At 40.0% G+C, this 23,890-nt stretch overlaps 1 protein-coding gene across 3 annotated transcripts in view; it reads right to left on the bottom strand.

The window, feature by feature from the left end:
• Positions 1-23,215, bottom strand: part of gsdmeb (gasdermin Eb) — a 41,218-nt gene extending 18,003 nt beyond the window's left edge. Inside the window, exons 1-7 of one of the 3 annotated variants that reach the window (XM_048522513.2) lie at positions 23,041-23,215; positions 21,914-22,044; positions 18,662-18,893; positions 12,891-13,083; positions 7,686-7,854; positions 5,384-5,504; positions 3,270-3,440 (exon numbers count right to left, since the gene is read on the bottom strand). In XM_048522513.2, coding sequence (XP_048378470.1) covers positions 3,270-3,440; positions 5,384-5,504; positions 7,686-7,854; positions 12,891-13,083; positions 18,662-18,872 — 865 coding nt within the window. In that variant the 5' untranslated portion in view covers positions 18,873-18,893; positions 21,914-22,044; positions 23,041-23,215. The other 2 variants (XM_048522504.2, XM_048522520.2) reach the window with 2 other exon arrangements.
• Between the last annotated feature and the right edge of the window lie 675 nt (positions 23,216-23,890).

Raw genomic sequence — 23,890 nt, forward strand, 5'->3', positions numbered from 1 at the left:
TATCCTGGTCAGGACAGATTACATTTGTCTCTGCTGGAATTAGAAGAGCAAGAGACAACTTGATTTAAACTCAAGATTGTGAGGTGACTTTATATGTTAGAATGTGGACAAGATGTCTCCTGTTCTGGAGAAATCCAAATCTAGAAGTCACTGTTTCAAAAATCGGGGCTTGTTCGTTTAAAATAGAAGGATCGAGATTTCTTTCCTTTTAGACGGACATGATTCTTTGGGACTCACTTCCTGAGAAGACAGTGGAAGCAGTGTCTTGAATATTTGAAGGCAGAGTTTGTATAGATTCTTGGTAAATAAAGGGATAAAAAGGGTAGGTGGAAATGTGGATTTAAGATTACCATTAGAACAACCATGATTGTATTAAAATGGCTGAATGGCCAACTCCTGTTCTTGGTTCATATGTCTATGTTGACATGCCAGCAGAGGTGAAGCCCAGGAAGTTATTTCCAAACCACACTAACGTTTGGAATGTTTTCACAGTTTATAGTCTCTGTAAGGCAGGGCTGCTTTAAGTGCAGACAAAAATTCACAACAGGGAAGTCTTACTGAAAGAGGAATTGGATTCCAGATGGTAAAATTGACATGAAATATTAATTTAATATCTCTTCCATCACCTGAGGTTCAATACAAAAATGAGCTCATTGACCTTTAAGGGGTCCTACTCTCTTATTTGTTCTCTTCCTCGAGTCCACACTGACCCTTCAAACAGCATCCTACCTAGACTCACCCCTTTATCCCTTTACCCTACCCCCGTAACCCTGCATTTCCCATGGCTGTCCCACCTAGCCTGGACACTTGGCAATTTGGCATGACCAGTTCAACTACCTGCACATCTTTGGACTCTTGGCTGTGCAGGCATTGAAAGTAATGTACCTACATTCCCACAATGGTGCGGATGACTAATTTTATCTTCATTCAGTAATATATAATAAGGTTAGTATAAATGAAAATCACAGTGAAGAAGTAGTTGACATGCAACACCAATAAAAATGTCTGACTTGACAACAGCAAGTTCAGAAACAAATCTGAAAATATGAAGCTTATCATAAATACTGCAGCTGAAAGTAGCTTCAGTACTGAACTCAGAACCCTGAAAATAATTTCAAATCACAGAAATGGAACATTTTGGGAGAAGTAATGAAATTGATGATGGGAAACAGTAGAGGAAAGTGATAAGGAAGAAGTGTTGAAGAGTATTGATGAGAGCAGAGCAATGAACGTTGTCTATATGGACTTTAACAAGGCTTTTGACTAGGTCTTTTATTCATTCACAAGATTAGGGTGTCACTGACTAGGCAGCATTTATTGCCCATCCCTAATTGCCCAGAGGGCAGTTAAGAGTCAACCACATTGCTGTGGGTCTGGAGTCACATGTAGGCAGACCAGGTAAGGATGGCAGTTTCCTTCTCTAAAGGACATTAGTGAACCAGATGGGTTTTTCCAACAATCAACAATGGATTCACAGTAATCATTAGACTCTTAATTCCAGATATTTTATTGAGTTCAAATTCCACCATCTGCAGTAGTGGGATTTGAACCCGGGTTCTGCAGGTGGACTGGTTAGCAAGGTTAGACCACATGGAATACAGGGAGTACTAGCCATTTGGATACAGAACTGGCTCAAAAGGTAGGAGACAGAGGGTGGTGGTGAAAGGTTGTTTTTCAGATCAGAGACCTGTTAGCAGTGATGTGCTGCAAGGATCGGTGCTGGTTCCTCTTTTGTTTGTCATTTATATAAATGACTTGGATGTGAATATAGCAGGCGTGGTTAGTAAATTTGCAGATGACCACCAGAACTGGGAGGTGTAGTGGACAGTGAAGAGGGTTACCTCGGTACAATGGGAACTTGTTCAGATCGCCTGATGGGCTGAGGAGTGGCAAATGGATTTTAATTTAGATAAATGTGACATGCTGCATTTTGGAAAGGCAAATCAGGGCAGGATTTATACAATTAATGGTTTGGTCCTGGAGAGTGATGTTGACCAAAAATTGACCTTGGAGTGCAGGTTCATAGTTCCTTAAAAGTGGAGTCACAGATAGATAGGGTAACGAAGGTAGCATTTGGTACCCACGTTTTTATTCGCCAGTGCATTGAGGATCATAATTGGGAGGTCATGCTGTGGCTGTACAGGACATTAGTTAGGCAACTTTCAGAATACCACATTAAATTCTGGCCTCCCTGCTATATAGGAAGGATATTGTGAAACTTGAAATGGTTCATTCTAAGATGTTAAGGATGTTGCAAGGGCTGGAGGATTTGAGCTCTAGGGAAAGGCTGAATAGGCTGCGGCTATTTTTTCTGGAATCCGGAAGACTAAGGGGTTGCCTTATACAAGTTTATAAAATCATGAGGGACATGGATAGGGTGAACAACCGAGGTCTTTTCTCCAGGACAGTGGAATCCAAAACTAGAGGACATAGGTTTAAGATAATAGGGAAAAGATTTAAAAGGGATCTAAAGGGCAACTTCTACACGCAGAGCGTGGTGAGTATATGGAATGAGCTGCCAGTGGAAGTAGTGGGGGCTAGTATAATTACAACTTTTAAAGGGCATCTGGACGGGTATATGAACAGGAAGGGTTTAAGAGGGATTATAAGCCAAATGCTGGCAAATGGGACTAGATTAATTTAAGATATCTGGTCAGCATGGATGAGTTAGACCAAAATGTCTGTTTTTGTGCTGTACATCTCTGTGACTCTATGCTTAAGGTATATTCAATCAAGGAGAGGATGTGTGTGCAATAGAGCGCTTGCAGAAGCTGGAAATTAACAAGTGTGTGATGAGTCAATCACGTTACTGTGTCTGGAGTCACACATAGGCCAGACCAGAAGAATGGCAGATTTCCTTCCCTAAAAGACATTACTGAAACAGATGTTATTTAATGACAATTGACATGGCTGTCACCAGCCTGGCTTTTTATTCCAGAAAATTAGTGAATTAAAATTTCACTATCTGCAATGGCCGGATTCAAACTTATGTCTCCAGAACATCAACATGGGGTCTGGATTATCAGTCCAGTGATATTATGACAATGCTACCATCTTCCAAACCGACACAACCATATTGATTGCATTCAATTCTGCTCAATTAAAATAACAATGTTTGCTAAATTACAAACTCAACACTACAGAAGATTCGCTACTATCCAAAGGAAGTACTAAAATAGCATGCAGAAAATTTCACATCAATGGCTAAAAACTCAGGGGTAAAACACATGGTTGGACAACTATTTAAAATTACTGTGATGGTCATTTACCTGGTTTTAAAACACTTAGCGAAGTTACGCTCGGGACATCCTTCATACACTCTTTGGTTTTGTGTTTTCCATCAATACATGTCAAAGAGGTGCACACTGAAAATTCTTTTTTATTTTTGTCTAGCAGGACTTTATCAAAGCCTCCACTTTTTTCAGTGAGTAGGCAGAGATCTGGTATTAAAACAAAAAAAGTGAAAATATTAACAACTGTTTCAGAACTAAATATTAGAACCATACTGGCTAAAACAATACCATAAATGATATCCAATTAAAACACTCAATTAATAGTATCAGAAAAGATTTAAAATCAGGCAAGGCAGCACAAAGGTATTGAACATTTGTCAGCTACATTCTGATTTTGAACAGCAGTTGAATCTTTCAAATTAATTGAAGACAGGCTTGAGTGTACATATAATTTCACCCTCATCCAGCTACTCTTTAAAATCCGTACAATTGGTTTTCATTGTATCCTCACTAAAGTCTTCACAAAGATTTCTATTTTGAAAGAAAACCTCTCAACCAATACATTCCATGGAGTTGTACAGACAGTAAATTCACAGGTTGGAGATGAGCATTGACTGGCACTTGTTACTTACCAGTTCTAGAGACTGAATGTCAAGAGAATGGTGACAGAGGCATGTTTTTTGGACTGGAGGACTGTTACCCGCAGTGTTCCACAGGGATCAATGCTGGGTCCTCTTCTGTTTATCATTTATATAAATGATTTAGTTGAGAATATAGAAGGCATGGTTAGTAAATTTGCAGATGACACCAAAATTGGTGATATCATGGACAGTGAAGAAAGTTATTTAAGGTTACAAAGAGATCTTGATTGATTGGGTCAATGAGCTGAGGAGAGGCAATTGAAGTTCAATTTGGATAAATGCGTGGTATTGCATTTTAGTAAAACAAACAAGGGCAAGGCTTATAACATTAAAAGTAGGGCCTTGGGTAGTATTGTAGAACAGAGACACCTAGGGGTGTTTGAAGTTTGTGCCACAAGTAGACACGGTGGTTAAGAAGGTGTGTAGCACGCTTGTCTTCATTGCTCAGAACTTTGAGTTGGGAAGTCATGCTGAGGTTGTACAGGATGTTGGTCAGGCCTCTTCTGCAGTAATGTGCCGAATTCTGGTCACCCTGTTATAGGAAGGATATTATCAAGCTCAAGAGAGTTCAGAGAAGATTTACAGGGTGTTGCTGGGAATGAGGGGGGCTGGGACATTTTCCAATGGGGCTTAAGGAGTGACACTATTGAGGTTTTTAAAATAATAAAGGGGACAGATAAGGACAGTGGCAGGTGTATTTTCCCTAAAGTAGGGGATTTCAAGCTTGGGGGAATTATTTCCAACGTGAGAGGAGAAAAATTTGGAAAGGACATGAGGGGCAACACTTTTTTTGCAGAGAATGGTTTGTGTGTGGAATGAACTTCCAGGAAGAAGTGATAGATGCACATGCAGTTATGTTTGAGAGAGATTTGGTCAATTGCATGAATACGAAATGTCTGGAGGAATAAGTGTAGGCAGATGGGACTAGTTTAGTTTTGGATTATCGCTGGCATTGGACCAAAAAGTCTGTTTCCATGCTGTATGACTATTTAACTTTTCTTAAAAGACATTTCACATTCTGAGGCCACTCTTAAAACATGTTTAAACTTACAAAAAGAACATAAAAATAATATTGGGTGATAAATCAGTATTAAGGGTCAAAATTGGAGAATTCTGCAGCGCCAAAACAAGCCATTTGCCATTAAATTCTGCAGCTGCACTTTCTATTTCATCCATCACCTTGTTCCACCTCAGGTTTCTGCATGGTCCTTATATTCAATTTTATCTTTGTCAATAAACCACTTAATTCCTTTTAAAAAGGTTTTATGAAATTGGTTTGAATAGTTTTATCAGGGACCTTTACAATCAAAACATTTATACAGTTTTTCTTCTGATTAATTCATGTTCTCTCTTTGTTACTTCATTGACCAAAGCAAACACTTCTAACCCTATCACAAGCATACTTCCTAACATCAGAAACTGGAAGCTCAATTGACTGTTTGAGCCAGTAGCATGTACACCTGATCCACAATTACATTACTTGGCTTAACTGTCATGATCAATGCATACCAAACTGGCCATTCTGGTCTATAAAAAGTTCAGTGACACCATAAGCAATAACAGTACGAGGTGGGATCTCCAATACAATCTCTGTATCCTTGGATATTGTCCCATCATCATTTGCTGAAACCTACAAAATATAAGCAGCTTAGAAAACTGTTCCAATTCACAATGAAGCATTTTTCAACAGAATAACATTTAAAATCACTACTGCTATTCATAACCAATAATCTGAAAACCAGTGTATTTTATGCATTTTGGAATCTTGCTTTGACTTTTGTGCCAAACTTCGTTTCACAGGTTAATATTTGAAGCAAAGATGTCATATTGCATCTTTGGATACAACGCCCTTGTCCTCAACTAAAAGACCCCTCGCAGTCCTCCTAGTGGCTATATGGGATCAGTTTCAACTTTGCTGCATGGTACATCGGAGAGGTGTTTGGCTGGGAGTGGCAAGGTGGCTCATCAATTTCCCTCACTGTATTGAGAGCATCAGGTTGGGATTGGCAGAAGAGAAGAAGCTCCTAATTACTTCTCACGAAGATTCACTAGATAAAGGATATAAAAGGGGATGAAATTTCAGGTGTGGAAGCAACAAAAAACAAAATGGATTTGTATTATGGATGCAAAGCACAGGGTCAGAAGGAAGCAAGAGTCTGCAGAACCACAGTAAGAATTAAAACTTTCAGGATGCAGGGGTGTTGGTCAGAAGAGAAGAGCTGGAAGCAACACCTAATACATTCCCATTGTCACTGCTTCATGCTTTTCATTGATTGGTCCTTTGAAAGGGATATGGTCAAAATGGTATACAGCAACTTGCTATGACCTCAATACAGACCAGTAGCAAGTACTTACTCAAAGTAAGAAACCATAAGTTACACTGATTTAAAACAAAGAAAAATAGTGATTTACTACACAGAATCCTACAAATGTGAATCTTAATCACCTACGTTAAGGATATTGAAAGCGTACAGAATGCAGTTACTTATGAGCTAAATCAAACATTTTAACTTCAATTTTCTTCTACATCCATTGATTTAAATTCAAAAACTCAAGCCAGATATTTATCAAAAACTGGAAGATTCACTACTTAGTGTAGGTACTGTTTCAACACTTAATGTACAGGCTAAATTTCCTGGGCCTTTCATTCGCTTCTCGCAAGTCTGTCCTTGCAAATCTCCTCCAACCTTCCCAAAGTTCCAAAATGCCTCTAGCATCTGACGCATAGCCACCTCAGTTCAGAACTCCTGGTCCTAATAGTCTTAAATACTAGAACTCTGCACATAAAAACACTCTCCCTCATCAGTTTGGCTGTAGCAGAGGTTCAACTCACTGTTATTAGGATAATTAACAAGGAGAGTTTTAACTTTGTTAACCAAAACCTAGAATTTCAAGCAAGTTGTGCTAAAAGAGAAGTTTATTTCACTACAACTTGTTCTAAACTCTAAAATAAAATTGCTGGAACACAGAATTGCCATCTCTGAATCTTACAACCTGCTGATTAGTTTGTTGGCTACTTCTCTCTCCTTCACCTTCAACCCACCCCACCCCCCATCGTTTTATCTCCTTAGTAAACAGCTTGTGTGATCATTTACAGGAAAATAGTAACTTCAGAAACTAAATCACCTACAGAAACCTAGTTCTTTTAAAGGAACCATCCATCCAAGAGAACTGTTCTTCAAATAAAAGCATGTGGATCACCACAAGATCTACAAAATTACAATGCAAATATTCTTGCATGAAATAGTAGTAATAAAATATTTTGAAGTTACATCTGCTTGAAAAAAAGTCCTAGCTGCACTCATTTTTCATGTTAATTTTAATAGCACATTCAGTAGGTCTGCTTTTCCCTTCAGCTTATTTTTTGTTTAAGTTATACTTCTTGTGAAGTGAACTCCCTTCTTTTGTGGGCTTTACAAAGACATTTCCTTTCCAGGCACTCAGCCTAATTTTGTATATTGATGCAAGAAAGTGTGGGAAATGCTCCTAAAATGTTTAATACCCTGGTTTAGACTATGTCACACAAAAATGACTAATGTATCCATGTCACAATACAATACATAGCCAAGGCTCAAAACTGAAGAGCTATTTTACATCAATTTCATCTTGTTGATCCAGCTTATATCACTTACTCAAGCTTGCACTATCTTATAAATTTGTAAATGCATTTCCAATTTGGCCAGATTCTTTGAAAACCATGCAGAGGAAAAAAAAGTCATTGGACGAGTTCCAGAGATGCATGCTATACATAGCTAAAATATTATGACAACTACAGTGAGATACACCTTTTTATTTCAGAGAACATACACACCTTCAATATTTTTGTTTTAAGTCCCAGCGTGCCACCACACTTTTCTTCAATTTGCAAATGTTCCGAAATTGAGCACTTTTGGGAGGTGATAATCTTTTCATTTACCACACACAAAATTTCTCTTTTTTCACGGGTTTGCTGGACAAATGAATGATCCAAATGTATAGCCCTGAAAAGGCAAGTAGAGGAGATGACTATTTCTTTCATTGCCACTGGACTTTATATAGTTTTGAGCAAAATCAAAGGCATTCTGGAAAGGCCTGGTTTAAAAATAAAGCAAGTCAGGTACTGGAAATTCTGCAATGGGCAATGCATCTTCAAACTCCCCTGACCACATCAGAAATCAGAAGCATGATGCAACATTCTCCATTGCCAGGACAGTGCAGATTCAAAAACACAGGCTTGAAATTATCCAGGTGGAATGCAGCAGACACAATCAATATCCTGCACAACACTTTAAACATTCAATCCCTTCTCTATCAATGCACAGTGTGAAATAGCTCTAAGACAAAATGCAGAAAATCTCAATGTCTTGTTAGACTGAACGGTTCCATGACTGTTAACCGGACTAAAAACCTGGCTTCCCAACAGCACTGTGGAGGCAAATACCAAATGTACCACAGCACTCAAAAAGGTAACGCAGTGGCATTTTATCAAGTGCAATTAGGGTGGACTACTATTGTAGTTCTTGCTAGCAACCCTCATCCCCAAAAAACAAAGTAAAAACTGATTGTAAAGATCATCTGGAATTCTTTGTGCTACTTTATATAATGCCCAATGTGATTGCTTAGGGAACAGGCTAGCAAAACAGCAGTGAAAAGGAGCACCTTACACAGCCTTAGGTGTTGTTACTGATGTAATGTAGTATTATCAGCAATATATTTCAGCACAGCAAGCTCCCATAAAAGGCAATGAAATAAAATGACCAGATCATCTGCTTTTGAATGTTGGCTGAGCGTTAAATATTGACCTGGATACTGGGAAAGCTCTCCGGCTTATTTTTAAATGAGTGCCAAGTAATTGCTTATATCCACACAAGAGGGCAAAAGGGACCACAGTTTAATGTAGCATCCAAATCACAGTACGTCCAACAGGATAATGCTTTTTCATTACTGCACTATAGTGCTAACTTAACTTAGGGGATCAACTATCTGAAATGGGGATTAAACTTTGAAACAAACTTACATTGGTAGTTCAGCCAAAAATTGATTGAACTTTACTCTAGGAAAGCTTAACATGTTTTGCCTTTATTCATGTAATAATATATTTTCAAAATGGAAGATTAAAAACATTACAACACACTGGTACAGAAGGCTAACATTGTTAAAAATGAGGTTTATGGAATTGTTGAGTTTCATTACTGTGTCTTTAATATAGGATAAAAATGAAGGAGTTACATGGCTTGTTCCAAACTTTGCCAAATACAGACCTCAGCGATGTGGCTGTTGAAATTAAAAGGATGTCCAGTGTACTGCTAGACTGAGGTGCAAGGTATTCACATGAGGAGACAATGATAACATCTGTATTTATAATAGCTAAGCTGCGTCGTGACCACAGGACGTGAAATAGCTTATAGCTTATTAAGAAAAACTATACTTCATTTTAACAGTGGACTTTGCTGGACTCTAAAATGGCTACTACAGATCACATGGATCACAAATTGTCCACTGTCTAAAAACTTGCAGCAGTAGTTACACAGTCAAAGCTAAGGAGGTCACCTCTAAGTTATTTACCTATAAATTACATTTTCTTGCTGTGGTTACAGTGTCAATGACAGCACAGGGACCTTTTAACTCTAAACCTGCACAGATCAGAAGGAGATATTTGAAATTATTACTCATATGTAATGTGGCTAACAGCCCATATCTAATTCCTAAAGTGAACAATAGATTTGGACCAGAGCAACAGAAGCTGTCTTGTGCATCTAACTGACTAATCTATAAACTGTCATATGGCCAAACTTCTCTACTCTTTGAAGAGCTTTAAAGATACGTCTTGAAAAGCTCATCTCAATTGGCTTTTAACATTCAGCCCGTCTACAATAACATCCACAGAAAGCAGGACTTCAGGCAGACAGTGAAGTTTGTCTTGATTTAGAGTTCAAATCACTCCACTGCATCCAAAGGATCTGTGTATTCACTGCTGAATGGACCAATTCTTGTGTACCCACAGCATCTTGCTACATATCTCCATGAACTTTAAAGGGCACTGTCAGCCATCTGAACCAATAACTCCTAAATCAAGGAATTGGACATTGACATTCATATGAGTTAATAACTACCCAGTGTTTTAATAATCCTAGTCGTAATACTCATATATTTGTTGTTTCATTCCTGTGCATGTTTGTGCAGTTGCAAGTACCATTCCAGTTTGAATGAACAAATGAAAAATATAATGTTTAAACTGGAGAGTTTGTTGCAATTTACCTTTAAAATTGACTTCACAAATTGAATGTGTGAAGTGTTCTTGGAATCACATTACAAACTATTTAAAACTAAACGACTCAACTTACAGACAGAAGACATGAGAAATAAAAAAAATGTTAAGCCCATCTCTGTCTCCTGTCAATGACAACTGTTTGGTTTCCAAAGTTAATACTGGGTTGTAAACATGCATATTTTAAACTGCCCATTTACTTCCAAAGTTAAAAGAGGCTGTGGAGTCATGGATAGTTCACCAGCATTTGTATCTGGACACAAGTCTCAAGGGATTCACAAGATAGGAGTAAGTGAGGAACGGCTTCTAAGATATTACCGAAAACCCACAGAGGCTTGCAGTCAATCTGCCAGGATCTGGGAGATACAGCAGCTGGAGACCAAATGTCTCAGTGGCCCGACATGCAGGAATGTAAGCAGGTACTTGCATTTGGGTGGTAAAACAAAAGATTGAGGGGATTTGAAAGGCAGCTGATCGTTCCTCTAGTCTAAATTAGGCAGATCAATGTCCAGGAAAGTTTTCAACATAAATGACAAATCTGGGGTAAAAATTACAGGCTGGACCAGGAGTAGAATGGGAGAAAATCATCACAGCTAAGTATCATTTTGAACTGTATCTGAGAAACTGAAAGTCTAAGGTACAGTGCAAAGTACAGTTGCAGGATGGAGTTTTTGCTTGTGTTAAAAGTAGGAGAAAGCTCTGTCCTTAGTTTAACATTAAAGTTTCCTACGAAATAATGTTGAGTCAGCATTGCCTTCAGTGTGCCTCTTACAGACAATATCTTGAAACAGAAGATCTTGTTGTGTCATCCTATAAACTGTTAACTGGAAATTTGAGATAACAGTGTGGAGCTGCAGGAACCCAGCAGGCCAGGTAGCATCAGAGGAGCAGGAAAGTTGGCCTGCTTTATTCCTCCAACTCCATGCTGTGTTATCTCCGACTCCAGCGCTGCAGTTCTTGCCATCTCTGACTGGAAACTTGAATTTCCTTTTTTAAAATTAGAGTTTCCAGAGGAATTCTAACATTGACATCATTGTGACCAGTCTATTCCACCTGATAATTCTAAAATATTTGACTATTTTTGGAAGTTTTCGGGACAAAATGCTAGATTTTAAAAATTATTTATGCTCACAATTTATTAAGATGAAAGGAGGTGAATAGGTTAATCAGCATATTTCTCTTCCACAGACTAAACAATAAGTTATTCATTGGCTCTTGGATATTCAGAAAGACGCCCCTCATTGTATGAGAAAATCATTCAATGTCAATTGGTCTGAGACAGAGACAGGGTTCCCTGTCACCAGCTGAGGGGCTTTAGGAATAGAACACAGACAAAAAACAAAACTGTTGGGCTTCTGGATAAAAGGCTGTACAGGCAGACACATTGTTGTTCGACCAATATGGGAAGGAACATGAAAAATTGCTTATTTTATACCATTACTGAAAATTAGGCTGTGCAATTTAATGACTTGGATCTTATATGTTGATCAGTATATTTTAAGACTGAGACCAGGCTTCACATCATCTTGGCATTCTGGTATCGTTTAAACTGATTGAAGAGGAAACCATGAGACAACATGCATTCTAGAACTCAAAGATTGGTTTCCCTTCAGTTCACAATGCTAATTCACAAGGAGATATGCATATGGACAACATAAGGGAATGACTACTATAGCTGAAACTGATAATGTAACCATTGAAGACCAACCTGCACTTGTAGACAATTGCACTTAAGTAAGATTTGAGCCTAATATCAGCCAAGAAAGAAATTAAAATAATTCCTGATCCTGAACTGACCATCCAGGACCAAGTCCACTGTGTTAATGCTACAAAACAGATCAGCCAGTATTTATGGATAGGACATTAACCTCACTACTCTAACCTCTCAAGAGCAAAATAAATGAAAATGCACCACTTTAAACTAGTATTTAAAGCATCAGTAGTTTGTTTTTTAAAAAGATGATTTACGATAAAGTAATTTTTTGTAAAGATACACAGAGATATAGATATGGAGGAGAACACTTTCTTTACTGTTTCATTCGACTCATTGTGATAAGAGTAAAAGAACAATTTTGAGGTATAAGAAACTGCGATGAAGATTGTGTCTCATCGAACATTTAATGTGACTGTAATTATTGTATAGCATGATGCCAATCATTGAATCACTACAGTGATTCGGCCCAACAAGTCCACCTAACCCAGACCCAACCCTGGACACTATGGGCAATTTATCATGGCAAATCTACCTAGCCTGCACATCTTTGGACTGTGGGAGGAAACCAGAGCACCCAGAGGAAACTCACGCAGACATGGGGAGAATGCATAAACTCCACACAGACAGTCACCTGAGAATGGAATTGAACCTACATTGCTGGCACTGTGACGCAGCAGCGCTAACCACTGAACCATCATGCCACCCCAACTAACGCAAATAATTAAGTAAAATTTGGAAATTTACAAATGTTCCCTCATTCTGGACTAGGGAATGCCTTAACTATTAGTTGTATCATTTTCATTACAAATGAATGTTTTCTTTAATGTTCTGAAGAAGGGTCACTGAATTCGAACAATAACTGTTTACTCTCCACTGATGCTGTGTGTTGAGTTTCTCCAGCAATTTCTGTTTTGTGCGATTCAGACTTCCAGCATTGGCAGTTGTTGTTGTTTTATGTGATTTATACATGACAACAACTTAAATAAACTTGTTTTATCTATATTGTTCTGTGGCAACACAAATAAACTAAGAGTTATGTACTTGCTGTTATTTACCTTTTCTCAGCTATTTTTAAAAGTTGACCCAGATCAATTTCTTGTTTCTTCAGGTTTCCAAAAGAAGATTCCAGTGCCACCGAGTCCTGACCTTCCAGGCTAAAGCTTAAATTGGCAATCTCAGCTTCCGTACCTGCCTCCACATTGTCTCCAAATTTTCCTTCATACTTGAGAAATTCAGATTCAGTGACAGCTGCAAAACAAGAACCTTTTCAGCTCAACTACTGAAAGGACAAGTGAGTATTGTAACAGTTACGAACACATGACTGGTCCCCAGCATGCTTTCCATCAATTGTACATAAGCCAATTGTTCTGCTGAAGCCTCATGAATTCATGATGATATTATTTGCTTATGAAACTATGACAAAAAATCAAAAACAAAAATCAATGCAGTAAATGCATTTTAAAATAGGGAGAGAGGACCTAATGAGAGTCTGCCTCCTTAAGTCAAGGTAAATAAGAATTGTTAGGCTTTTGCAATAGAATCACAGAATAATCACAGCACAGATGGGGCTATTCAGTCTATCATGCCCACATTGCTTTTCTGAAGGAGCAATTTACCTAGTACCTTGAATTATATCACCACTCCTTCATAGTCACAGTGACAAAATCCATCCTTGAACTCTCTTGCTAGTAACATTATGGATTATACCCTAAAAATTGCAACAATTCAAGGAGGCTCACCATCACCTTCTCAAGGGCAATTAGGAATGGGCAATAAATGCTTTTTTTAAACAAGCAACACCCACAAACCATGAATGAGCAATAAAAATCACTCCCCTAATCTTTCACTTTCTTCTTTATTCAGATAGTGATCCCCCAAGATCTGGAATGCCACTATTTAATCTGCACTCATTTCAAACTTTGGCAGTGCATTCCAAATACTAACCACACCCTGCAGTAAGAAAAGCTTTACCCCAGTTACCATTGCTTGTCTTGCCAATTACATGAAACCTGTGCCCTCTCATTTTCAATCTTTCCACTAACAGAAATAGTTACTCTCCCCAGATCCCCATGATTTTGAATACCTGTATCAAACCTTCTGTCAAAACCTTTTTCCAAAGTAAATGGTACCAACTTCCTCACCTCCATCGACAAAAAGTCATATGTTCCAGGAACATACTTATCTTTTCTTCAAATGTCATCTCCTTGCTCACCACTACACGGTGAGCAAGTATTGTTCAGAAAACCTCACTGTCAGACTTGGATCATAGAAAATATTCAAAGATTGGTTGAAGTCCATTTTTAAAATAAAAGGTAACAATCAATATAAATTTTTAAAGAAGGGATTTATCCCAGTTATATACCATTTTCCAAATCAAGTGAGCAACAAACTCCCTTGAATTCTATAAAATCTAATTATAAGTTGTTTTCCAAACAAGCCCTTTAATCCATCTAACTTTATCTTCTCAAAACACCAACTTCACCATCACCCTATTATAATGAAAGGATTTGGTTACATTCTTCGTCATGTTATGAGACACTATCACCATGCTAAATGGGACAGACTTCATGCAGATCTAGCAGCTCAAAACTGGGCATCCACTAGGCACTATGGGCCAGCAGCAGCAAAACTGTATTCAACAATCTCTAATCTCTTGGCCTAGCATACTGCCCACTCTGCCATCAAACCAGGAAATCAATGGTTTAATGAAGAATACAGAACATGCCAGGAGCAACACAAGGCATATCTAAAAACAAAGTGTACACCTGGTGAAGTTACAACACACAAATACTCCTGTACCACACAGCATAAACAGGAAGTGATAAACAAAACTAAGCAATTCCACAGCAATGAATTAGATCAAAGCTCTGAAACCCTGACACATTGGGTTGTGAATGTTAGTGGACAATTGTGTGCAATGGACAATGAAAAGTAGGAGGTGATTTCCTAAATATTTCCATCTTTACCCAACACATCAAGGCAAAGAAAAGGCTCAAGTATTTGCATCCATCTGCCAGAAGGGCCAACTGAATGTCATCGCAGCCTTCTCATGAGGTTCCCAGCATCACAGTCATGAGTTATTAAATTTGATTCTTGTTACCCCTTGGAAAGAAATGGCTGAATGCAGAGCCTTGATAACAATAAAACTATAGCAATAGCACTGAAGGTGTGCTCCAGAAGAAGCCATGTGCCGAGACAAGTCGTTCCAGGGCAGCCCCATCAGCACTGCCCTGGCAATGAAGACTACTGCTCAGCTTTGTCCTGTGTGCAAACAGCAGGATAAGTCCAACCTGGGCAATAACCAACCCCATCAGTCAATTCTCCGAAGTGATAGACAGGGTTGTCAACAGTACTATTAAATGGCACTTCACAGGGCAGGCAATGGCCTCCTGGTATTATTGCAAAACTATTAATCCAGAAACTCAGCTAACAAGGACCCAGGTTTGAATCCAACGAAAGCAGATGGTGAAATCTAAATTCAATGAAAAGAACTGGAATTAAAAATCCACTGTTGACCATGAAACAATTGTCAATTGTCAGGAAAAAAAAACCCAGCTGGCTCACTAATTATTCTGGCCTACATGTGACTCCAGACCCACAACAGTATGGTTGATTCTCAAATATCCTCCGAAATGGCTTAGCAAGCCACTGAGTTGTATTAATCGCTACAAAGTCGTGAAGGAATAAAACCAGATTGCCAAGCTGCCACCAACCTAGGCACCAGAAAACAGCAACTGAAACAGTCCTGTCAATGCTGCAAAGTCCTCCTCACTAACATTTGGGAGCTAGTGCCCAACTTGGGAGAGCTTTCTCACAGACTAGTCAAGCAACAGCCTGACATAGTCATACTCTCAGAATCATATCCTACAGGAATGTCCCAGATATCACCATCACCATTCTGAATATGTCCAACAGAGGTGGCAGCCTAGTGGTATACAATCAGGAGGGAGTTGCACTCGGAGTCCTCAACATTGACTTCAGAGCCCAGGAAGTCTTGTGGTTTCGGGTTGAAAATGGCCACGGAAACCTCCTGCTAATTACCACATACTGTCCTCGCTGGCTGATGGATCAGTCCTCCTCCACGCTGAGCAACAAATAGAGGAAGTACTTAGGATGGCAAGGGCACAAAATGTACTCTGGGCAGAGGATTTCAACGTCCACCACTAGCAGTGGCTCGGCAGCAGTACTTCTGATCGAGCTGGTTGGGTCCTAAAGGACATAGCTGCTAGACTGGGTCTGTGGCAGGTGTTGAGGGAACCAACACGAGGGAAAAACATACTTGACCTTATCCTTACCAATCTGTCAGCTGCAGATACATCTGTCCGTAACAGTATTGGTAAAAGTGACCACTGCATAGTCCTTATGGAGACAAAGTCCTGCCTTCACACTGAGAATACCTTCCATCATGTTGTGTGGCACTATCACCGTGCTAAGTGAGACAGACTTCAAACAGAACCTGGTTCTGCCATAAACATGTGGCTCCTGATCTCATTACAGCCTCACACCAAACGTGGACAAAACAGCAGAATTCCAGTGGACAGGCAAGAGTAACTGCCCTTGCCATCAAGACCATATTTGACTGAGTGTGGCATCAAGGAACCCTAGTAAAAATTTGTCAACGGGAATTAGTGAAAAAAATCTCTACTGGTTGCAGTTATATTGAATACACAGGAGGATGGTTGTTGTAATTGTTGGAGGTCAGTCATGTCAGCTGACTGAGAGGGGGACATCTCTGCGAGAGTTCCTCGGGGTAGTGTCCTCGGCCCAACTATCTTCAGCTTCAATGACCTTTCCTCCATCATAAAGTCAGAAGTGGGGATGTTCACCAATGATTGCACAATGTTCAGCACCATTTGCAACTCCCCAGATATTGAAGCAGTCCAAATGCAACAAGACCTGGACAACATTCACACTGGAGCTAACAGCAAGAAACTTTTGCACCACACAAATATCAGGCAATGAACATCTCCAATAAAAGATAAGCTTAAACACCATCCCTTGACATTCAAAGCCATTACAATCACTGAATCCCCTACTATCAACACGGAGGGGGCAGGGAGAGTTGTGACCGGAAATTGAACTCAGCTCAGACAGTGGTTACAGCAGTGAGACAGATGCTAGGGAAACTGCAGCAAGTAACAGAGCTACTGACTCCTTAAAGCCTGTCCACCATCTACCAGGCAAAAGTGACACGTTAAAGAAAACTCCCACTTGCCTGGATGGATGCAGCTGCAACGACACAAGAAGCTTGACACCATCGAAACAAAGTAGGCCACTTGATTGGAACCTCAACCATCACCAGCGCTCAGTAGCAGCAGTGTGTACCACCTACAAGACGCACTGCAGAATTTCATGAAGGCTCTTTACACAATCCCTTCCAAATTCATGACTTTTCCCACCTAAAAGCACAAGGGCAGCAGGTACATGGGAATATCCCATTTGTAAGTCCCAGTTTAAGCCACTCACCATCCTGATTTGGAAATATAATCGCCATTCCTTCATTGCTACTGGCTCAAAATCCTGGAACTCTCTTCTAAACAGCACTGTGTGCCAACACTCAAAGTACTACTGGCTGCGTGCTCCTCACCAACTGCTCCAAGGTAATCAGGAAAAGGCAATAAACATTGGCCTATCTGATGACACCCACTTCCCACGTAAAGTTATCATTTATATTAATTCTTGTGATTTTAGTGTTCCTGTTAGTCGTGTTAAGTTTATGAACAGATTTCTGGTCGCAGAGTGTCTGAAATAAATAAGCGTAAGTCACAAACTACCTTATTTGCTCAGTCTCAAGAGCTGTCACAGCTCTCTCCCAAATGATTAAACAGAAATTCAGGAAGTGTTGGCTTTAAAAGGCGGTTCCCAAGCAGACAGCTGTGCACTGTCCCTAAAGAAGACTTTTGTACTTCGTAACTGTTTTTAGATGAATGGCTTGCTTGAAATTCAGTCAAGGTGAAAACTTGTGATGTCATTTGTTTTAAAATGACAGTAAAGAACATAATGAGATTATTGTTTGATAACACACAACTAAGTGTTAGAATAGATACTTCAGAATTTTACAACACCCCGGTTGGGTTCTGGTTTCACACATATGTGAGCCATGTCCTGTGCAGCTTACCCTCCCAGTAAGAATTGGACCCACCCAGTATGTGGGTGGGACTTCCATAGCTAGACCCTGCCTGCCACTTTCTAAGCTCCACGGCATTGCCTCGACTGTACAAAGAAATTCCCACTCTTAAACTCAACCAAATCATTTTTCAATCCTTTCTACTCTCAGAATGATAAGAACATAAGAACTACGAGCAGGAGTAGGCCATCTGGCCTCTCGAGCCTGCCCCGCTATTTAATAAGATCATGGCTGATCTTTTTGAGACTCAGCTCCACTTAAATGCCCACTCACCATAACCCTTAATTCCTTTACTGTTCAAAAATTTATTTAGCCTTGCCTTAAAAACATTCAGTGGGGTAGCTTCAACTGCTTCAGTGGGCAGGGAATTCACAGATTCACAACCCTTTGGGTGGTGAAGTTCCTCCTGATCTCAGTCCTGCTTCTGCTTCCCTTTATTTTGAGGCAATGCCCTGTAGTCCTAGTTCCACCAGCTAGCGGAAACAACCTCCCTGGCTCCAGCTTATCTATTCCCTTCATAATCTTATAAGTTTCTGTAAGATCTCCCCTCACTCTTATGATTTCCAATGTGTACAATCCCAGTCTAATCAGTCTCTGCTCTTAATCCAACCCTCTCAACTCTGGAATCAACCGAGTGAGAACCGAACATTTTACTAACTCTCTGCACTAAGTGCTTAGAAGTCAGTCAAAAATCCATACCAGGTTTGATGGAACCATCGCCAGTCAATATGTCTTGAAGGGCAAATGTGGACGGATAGTACTTTGCTTTCTTCCAGAACCATCCCTTCTTCCTCTTTGTTACCAGGTTCAGAAGCTGTAGTTTGTCAGAATCATTCAGGCTGCTAACAGGGATCAAGTCACCACTGCTCTCAATCTGTTTCACAAAACTGCTGGTTGCCTTTGCAAACATCTTCAGGGAATAATCACAAGCCTGAAACAAAATTATAATTATAACCTTTGTCACCATAGACTTAATCATCACTTAGCTGAGGACCCGCGTTCATGCCAATTTAAAGGGGCAGCTCCCTGTGAAAATTCCAGGCCTATGAGAGTTATATCTTGGGGCAAGTTCAAAACCAAGACCAAGAAGCAGTCCTAGATAACAAAGTGTGAAGCTGGATGAACACAGTAGGCCAAGCAGCATCTTAGGAGCACAAAAGCTGACGTTTCGGGCCTAGACCCTCTTGACATTTATTGTCCCCAGAAAGAAATCAGGTGGAGGCTATTTGAGTGCACAGGCCCTACAACCAAACCTAGTCCTATTTATCCACATCTGTGCACAAAGGTTTTGCAGGACTTGTGCAACCATGAAAAAAAAATGTAGAAAATTAAGCATCTTGTTAAAATGAAATTAGAAGCCACACCTTGGTGTTAACCGATAATTCCTACATTTTGTTTTAATCAATACAATCCTACATAGACCTGACCTAAAAGTTAAATTTCTAAATTGCAGGAAGGTCAATTTTGATAGAATGAGGTAAGAACTTTCAAAGGATGGTTGGGAGAGCCATTCGCAGGTAAAGGGACAGTTGGAAAGTAGGAGGCCTTCAAAAAAAGAGAGATAACAAGAGTCCAGAGGCATTATGTTCCTGTTAGTGTGAAGGGCAAGGCTGGTAGGTATAGGGAATGCTGGATGACTAGAGAAATTGAGACACTGGTCAAGAAAAAGGAGGAGGCATGTGTCAGGCAGAGACAGCCGGGATCAAGTGAAAAACTGGAGCAGTATAAGGACAGAAGGAGTACGTTCAAGATGGAAATCAGGAGGGCAGAAATGAGACATGAGATAGCTTTGGCAAGTAGTATTAAGGCAAATCCAAACAGATTCTACAAATACATTAGGACCAAAGAGTAACTCGGGAAGAAATAGCACCCTATAAAGGTCAACAAGGCCATCCATGTGTGGAACTGCAGAGTATGGCTGAGACACTTAAGTATTTTGCATCACTATTTACAGTGGAGAAGGATATGGAAGGTACTGAACTTGGAGAAATAAACAGTGATATCTTGAAAAGTGTCCATATTATAGAAGAGGTGGTGCTGGATATCTTAAAATGCATAAAGCTGGATAAATCCCCAGAGGCTGATCAGGTACTGCCCCAGAACTTTGAGAGAAGCTAGGAAAGTGATTGTTGGGTCTATTGCCGGAGATATTTGTGTCATCGGTAGCCACAGGTGAGGTGCTGAAAGACTAGGAGGGTGGCTTACGTGTTGCCATTATTTAAAAAAGCGGGTGAGGAAATGGGAAGGAAATAGTAAGTCTGACATCAGTGGTGGCTAAGTTTTTTGAGGGAATTCTGAAGGACAAGATTTACGAGTATTAGGCAAGGTAAGGATATGGTTGTGTGTGTGAAAAATTGTAACTAACTGGATTGAGTTTTTCGAAGAAATGACAAAGACCAATGAAGGCAGAACAGTGGATGTTGCCTTTATGGCATTAGACAGCATTAGGCAAGGTTCCACAGGGAGAGTTAGTTATTTGAAAATAAAATTAGTTTGAAGGTAGAAGTTAGAGGATGGTCATGGAGGGTTGTTTTTTTGTTTGGATGCCTTTGACCTATGGAATGCCACAAGGACCAGCACTGGGTCCATTACCTTTGTCATTTATATAAATAATTTGGATGTAAATATAGGAGGAATGGCTAGTAAGTTTGCAGATAACACCAAAATTGGTGGTTTAGTAGACAGGGAAGGAGGTTAGCTCACTGATGAAATTTAGCTTAGGTAAATGTGAGGCACTGCATTTTGGAAAGGCAAATCAGGGCAGGACTTACACACTTAATGGTAGGGTCCTGGGGAGTGTTGCCAAACAAAAAGACCTTGGTGGTGCAGGTTCATTGTTCATTGAAAGTGATGTCACAGGTGGACAGGATAATGAAGGAGGCATTTGGTACTCTTGCCTTTATTGGTCAGTGTATTGAGTATGGGAGTTGGGAGGTCATGTTGTGGCCATACAGGACATTGGTTTGGCCACTTTTGGAATACTGCGTGCAATTCTTCTCATTTCCCCACTATAGGAAAGATGCTACTAAAGCTGAAAGGGCTCAGGAAAGATTTACAAGGATGTTGCCGAGATTGGAGGGTTTGAGCAATAAGGATAGGCTGAATGGGCTGGAGCTATATCTCTGGAGCCCGGCACCCTGAGGGGTGAACTTAGAGGTTTATAAAATCATGTAGACTCACCAAATGTAAGGGCATTTAAATATTCATTAGATAAACAAATGGATGATAATGGAATAGTGTAAGTTAGATGGGTGTCAGATTGATTTCACAGGTCGGCACAACATCGAGGCCAAAGGGCCTGTACTGTGTTGTTATGTTCAATGTTCTATATGTGGGGCACTGATTGGGTGAATAGCCAAGGTCTTTTCCCTGGGGTGGGAAGAGTCCAAAACCACAGAGCATAGGTTTAAGGTGATAGGGAAAGATTTAAAAAAGGGACCTAGGGGCAACTTTTTCCAAACAGCAAGTGCTGTGTGTATGCCAACAGAAGTGGAGGAGGCTGGTACAATTACAATATTTAAAAAGCATCTGGTTGGGTATATGAATAGGAAGAGTTTAGAAGTATATGAGCCAAATGCTGGCTAATGGGGCTAGATTAATTATAGATGAGTTTGGACCGAGGGAACAACCTCTGAGCTGTACAGCTCTAGGACTCTGACATACAAACAGTCCACACAAGATTACGTAAACAAAGATTAACAATAATTACCATTATGCAGTCTGTTAACTAAACAGTAAGCCCTTTCTGCATCAAGGTTCATGAGAACTTAAACAAGAACAAAACTAAATGGCAGAAGTTATTTCAATTGGAATGGAAGCAGGCTCGGACATATTTAATTATATAGTAGCTGATACCCCTGCCACCTCATGTCACATTGTGTCTAATCCTAGACGACAAATGACTTGCTGTATCAACGTGCCATGGCTTTCTCAGCGATTTCTGACACTTACTTACGTCCCTTCATTCTTCCCACAGTACAGATGTTTTTGTCTTATTTACGCAGGTTTAGCACAATGTAGCTTCCGGTTCACGACAATGCTGAAATTGGTATCACGTTATTTTGTAATCAGCCCAGAATCGACTGCAAAATGAAATAACATCTACACTATTCCAGTCCTGCATCAGTTTAGGCCCTTACCCGTAATTCACATTGTACTAATGGGGCAAAACGAAAACACTTTGTCCAAACTTCTTGTTTGGTGACGCTGTAATATTGGTTACTAGATCACGATTACATTCAATAATTTATTAGTGAATTATGTTACATTACAGAGCATTAAATTACCCTTATACATCAGCATCGGAAACTGTAGTGGTCCCAGTTCTGAACTGTGCTTGAACATGAAGTGGTTCTGCTGAGGGAATCTCTACCACAATGCAAACAGAAAATGCTGGATACATAGCGGGTCGTACAAGATCCCTGAAGAGGCTAGTGTTTCGGGTCGGTGACCTTACTTCAAATTCCAGTATCAGCATCATTTGACTTTTGTATTACTACAAATTGTTTCATTTGCGGATCGTGTGGAAGTTGTATTTACCCGTTCCCCGTTTATTTTTTTTAAGATTTGCGATACAGCATCAGGATAACAATCACAGGTTCAATTCCTTTGTGTGCAAGATCCGCCGAAAATTTAGGGTGCGGTTCAAAAAGTCAACCATAAAGCTTCGCACAAACACGTCAAATCAAATTTCCCGGAACTATCTGAGAATTAACTGTAGGCAGATGTTTGCTGTTTTAAACCCAGAAATAAACCCCACTCCAGTTCTAAAATCCTAATTCAGCAGATACAGAAAGAATGATAGACAGCGCAATACGTTTCTTAAAGAGGAAATTCACCAAATGCAAGTGAAATCTCCTAAGCACAAAATCGATTTTATACTTCTCCTCCCATACTCTATTGTTGTGCAAAGCAACTCTCAACGTACATACTGCCCTGGTATAACTGAATATAGAGGAACACAGCAAACTGCTGTCACCACCTCACAGCGGTAAGGAGGACAAAGAGGTATGTCCGGCGCTCAGTCACCGAGACCGAGGGGGAAATAAACAACAGCAACTTCTCGCACTGACACCTACCTTAGCTCAGGCCGCCGCACTCTGAACGTTCCCGCTAACTGAAGACAGTGGGCGGGACAGAGAGAATCATGGAATAGTAATTGACAAGGGAGTGTCCTCTTTCACTGTGCACAGTTACTCATCTAGTCCCCACATCCCCGTCCCTCTCAAAGCTCTGCGTCTCCCTTTGACTATTTAGATGTTTGCGCAATTCCCAATTCCTCACTATATAAAGCACTGTGGAGCTGGAAAAGCAGAGCAAGTCAGACAATGTCGGAGGAATAGGAAAATTAAAGTGCTATGCTTTTTCAGCTCCACATTTCTTGACTCTAGTTTCCAGCATCTGCACTCTTTGCTGTCTCCACAATATAAAGCACCTCTTTTTATTCACAAAATGTTTTTATACACTTACATAGTCACTAAAGCACCTCGATTCTGTACAGTGGCGTATGGTGAAACAAACATTGGAGTTTGACACTGTCCAACAAGCAAACCAAAGGTATTTCTTACTTGTACAAGGTTATATTTACATATACTTGAGGCACCCGGGGTGGGGATGCGCAGAATCCAATAACTGAACAGAACACAATATGACAAAGTGTGGAGCTGGATGAACACAGAAGGCCAAGCAGCATCTTAGGAGTACAAAAGCTGACAAAGGCTTTTCTGATGAAGGGTCTAGGCCCAAAACATCAGCTTTTGTGCTCCTCAGATGCTGCTTGGCCTGCTGTGTTCATCCACTTTGGTATCTTGGATTCTCCAGCATCTGCAGTTCCCATTATCTCAGACCACAATATAAGACAGTGCATTCCACTCAGAGGTCCAGTAGCTAGAGAAGATTCGGGCATGGGGTTACACTGACAGCCTGAGG

The sequence above is a fragment of the Stegostoma tigrinum genome, chromosome 2 (assembly GCF_030684315.1).
Source record: "Stegostoma tigrinum isolate sSteTig4 chromosome 2, sSteTig4.hap1, whole genome shotgun sequence".
Classification (NCBI taxonomy): domain Eukaryota; kingdom Metazoa; phylum Chordata; class Chondrichthyes; order Orectolobiformes; family Stegostomatidae; genus Stegostoma; species Stegostoma tigrinum.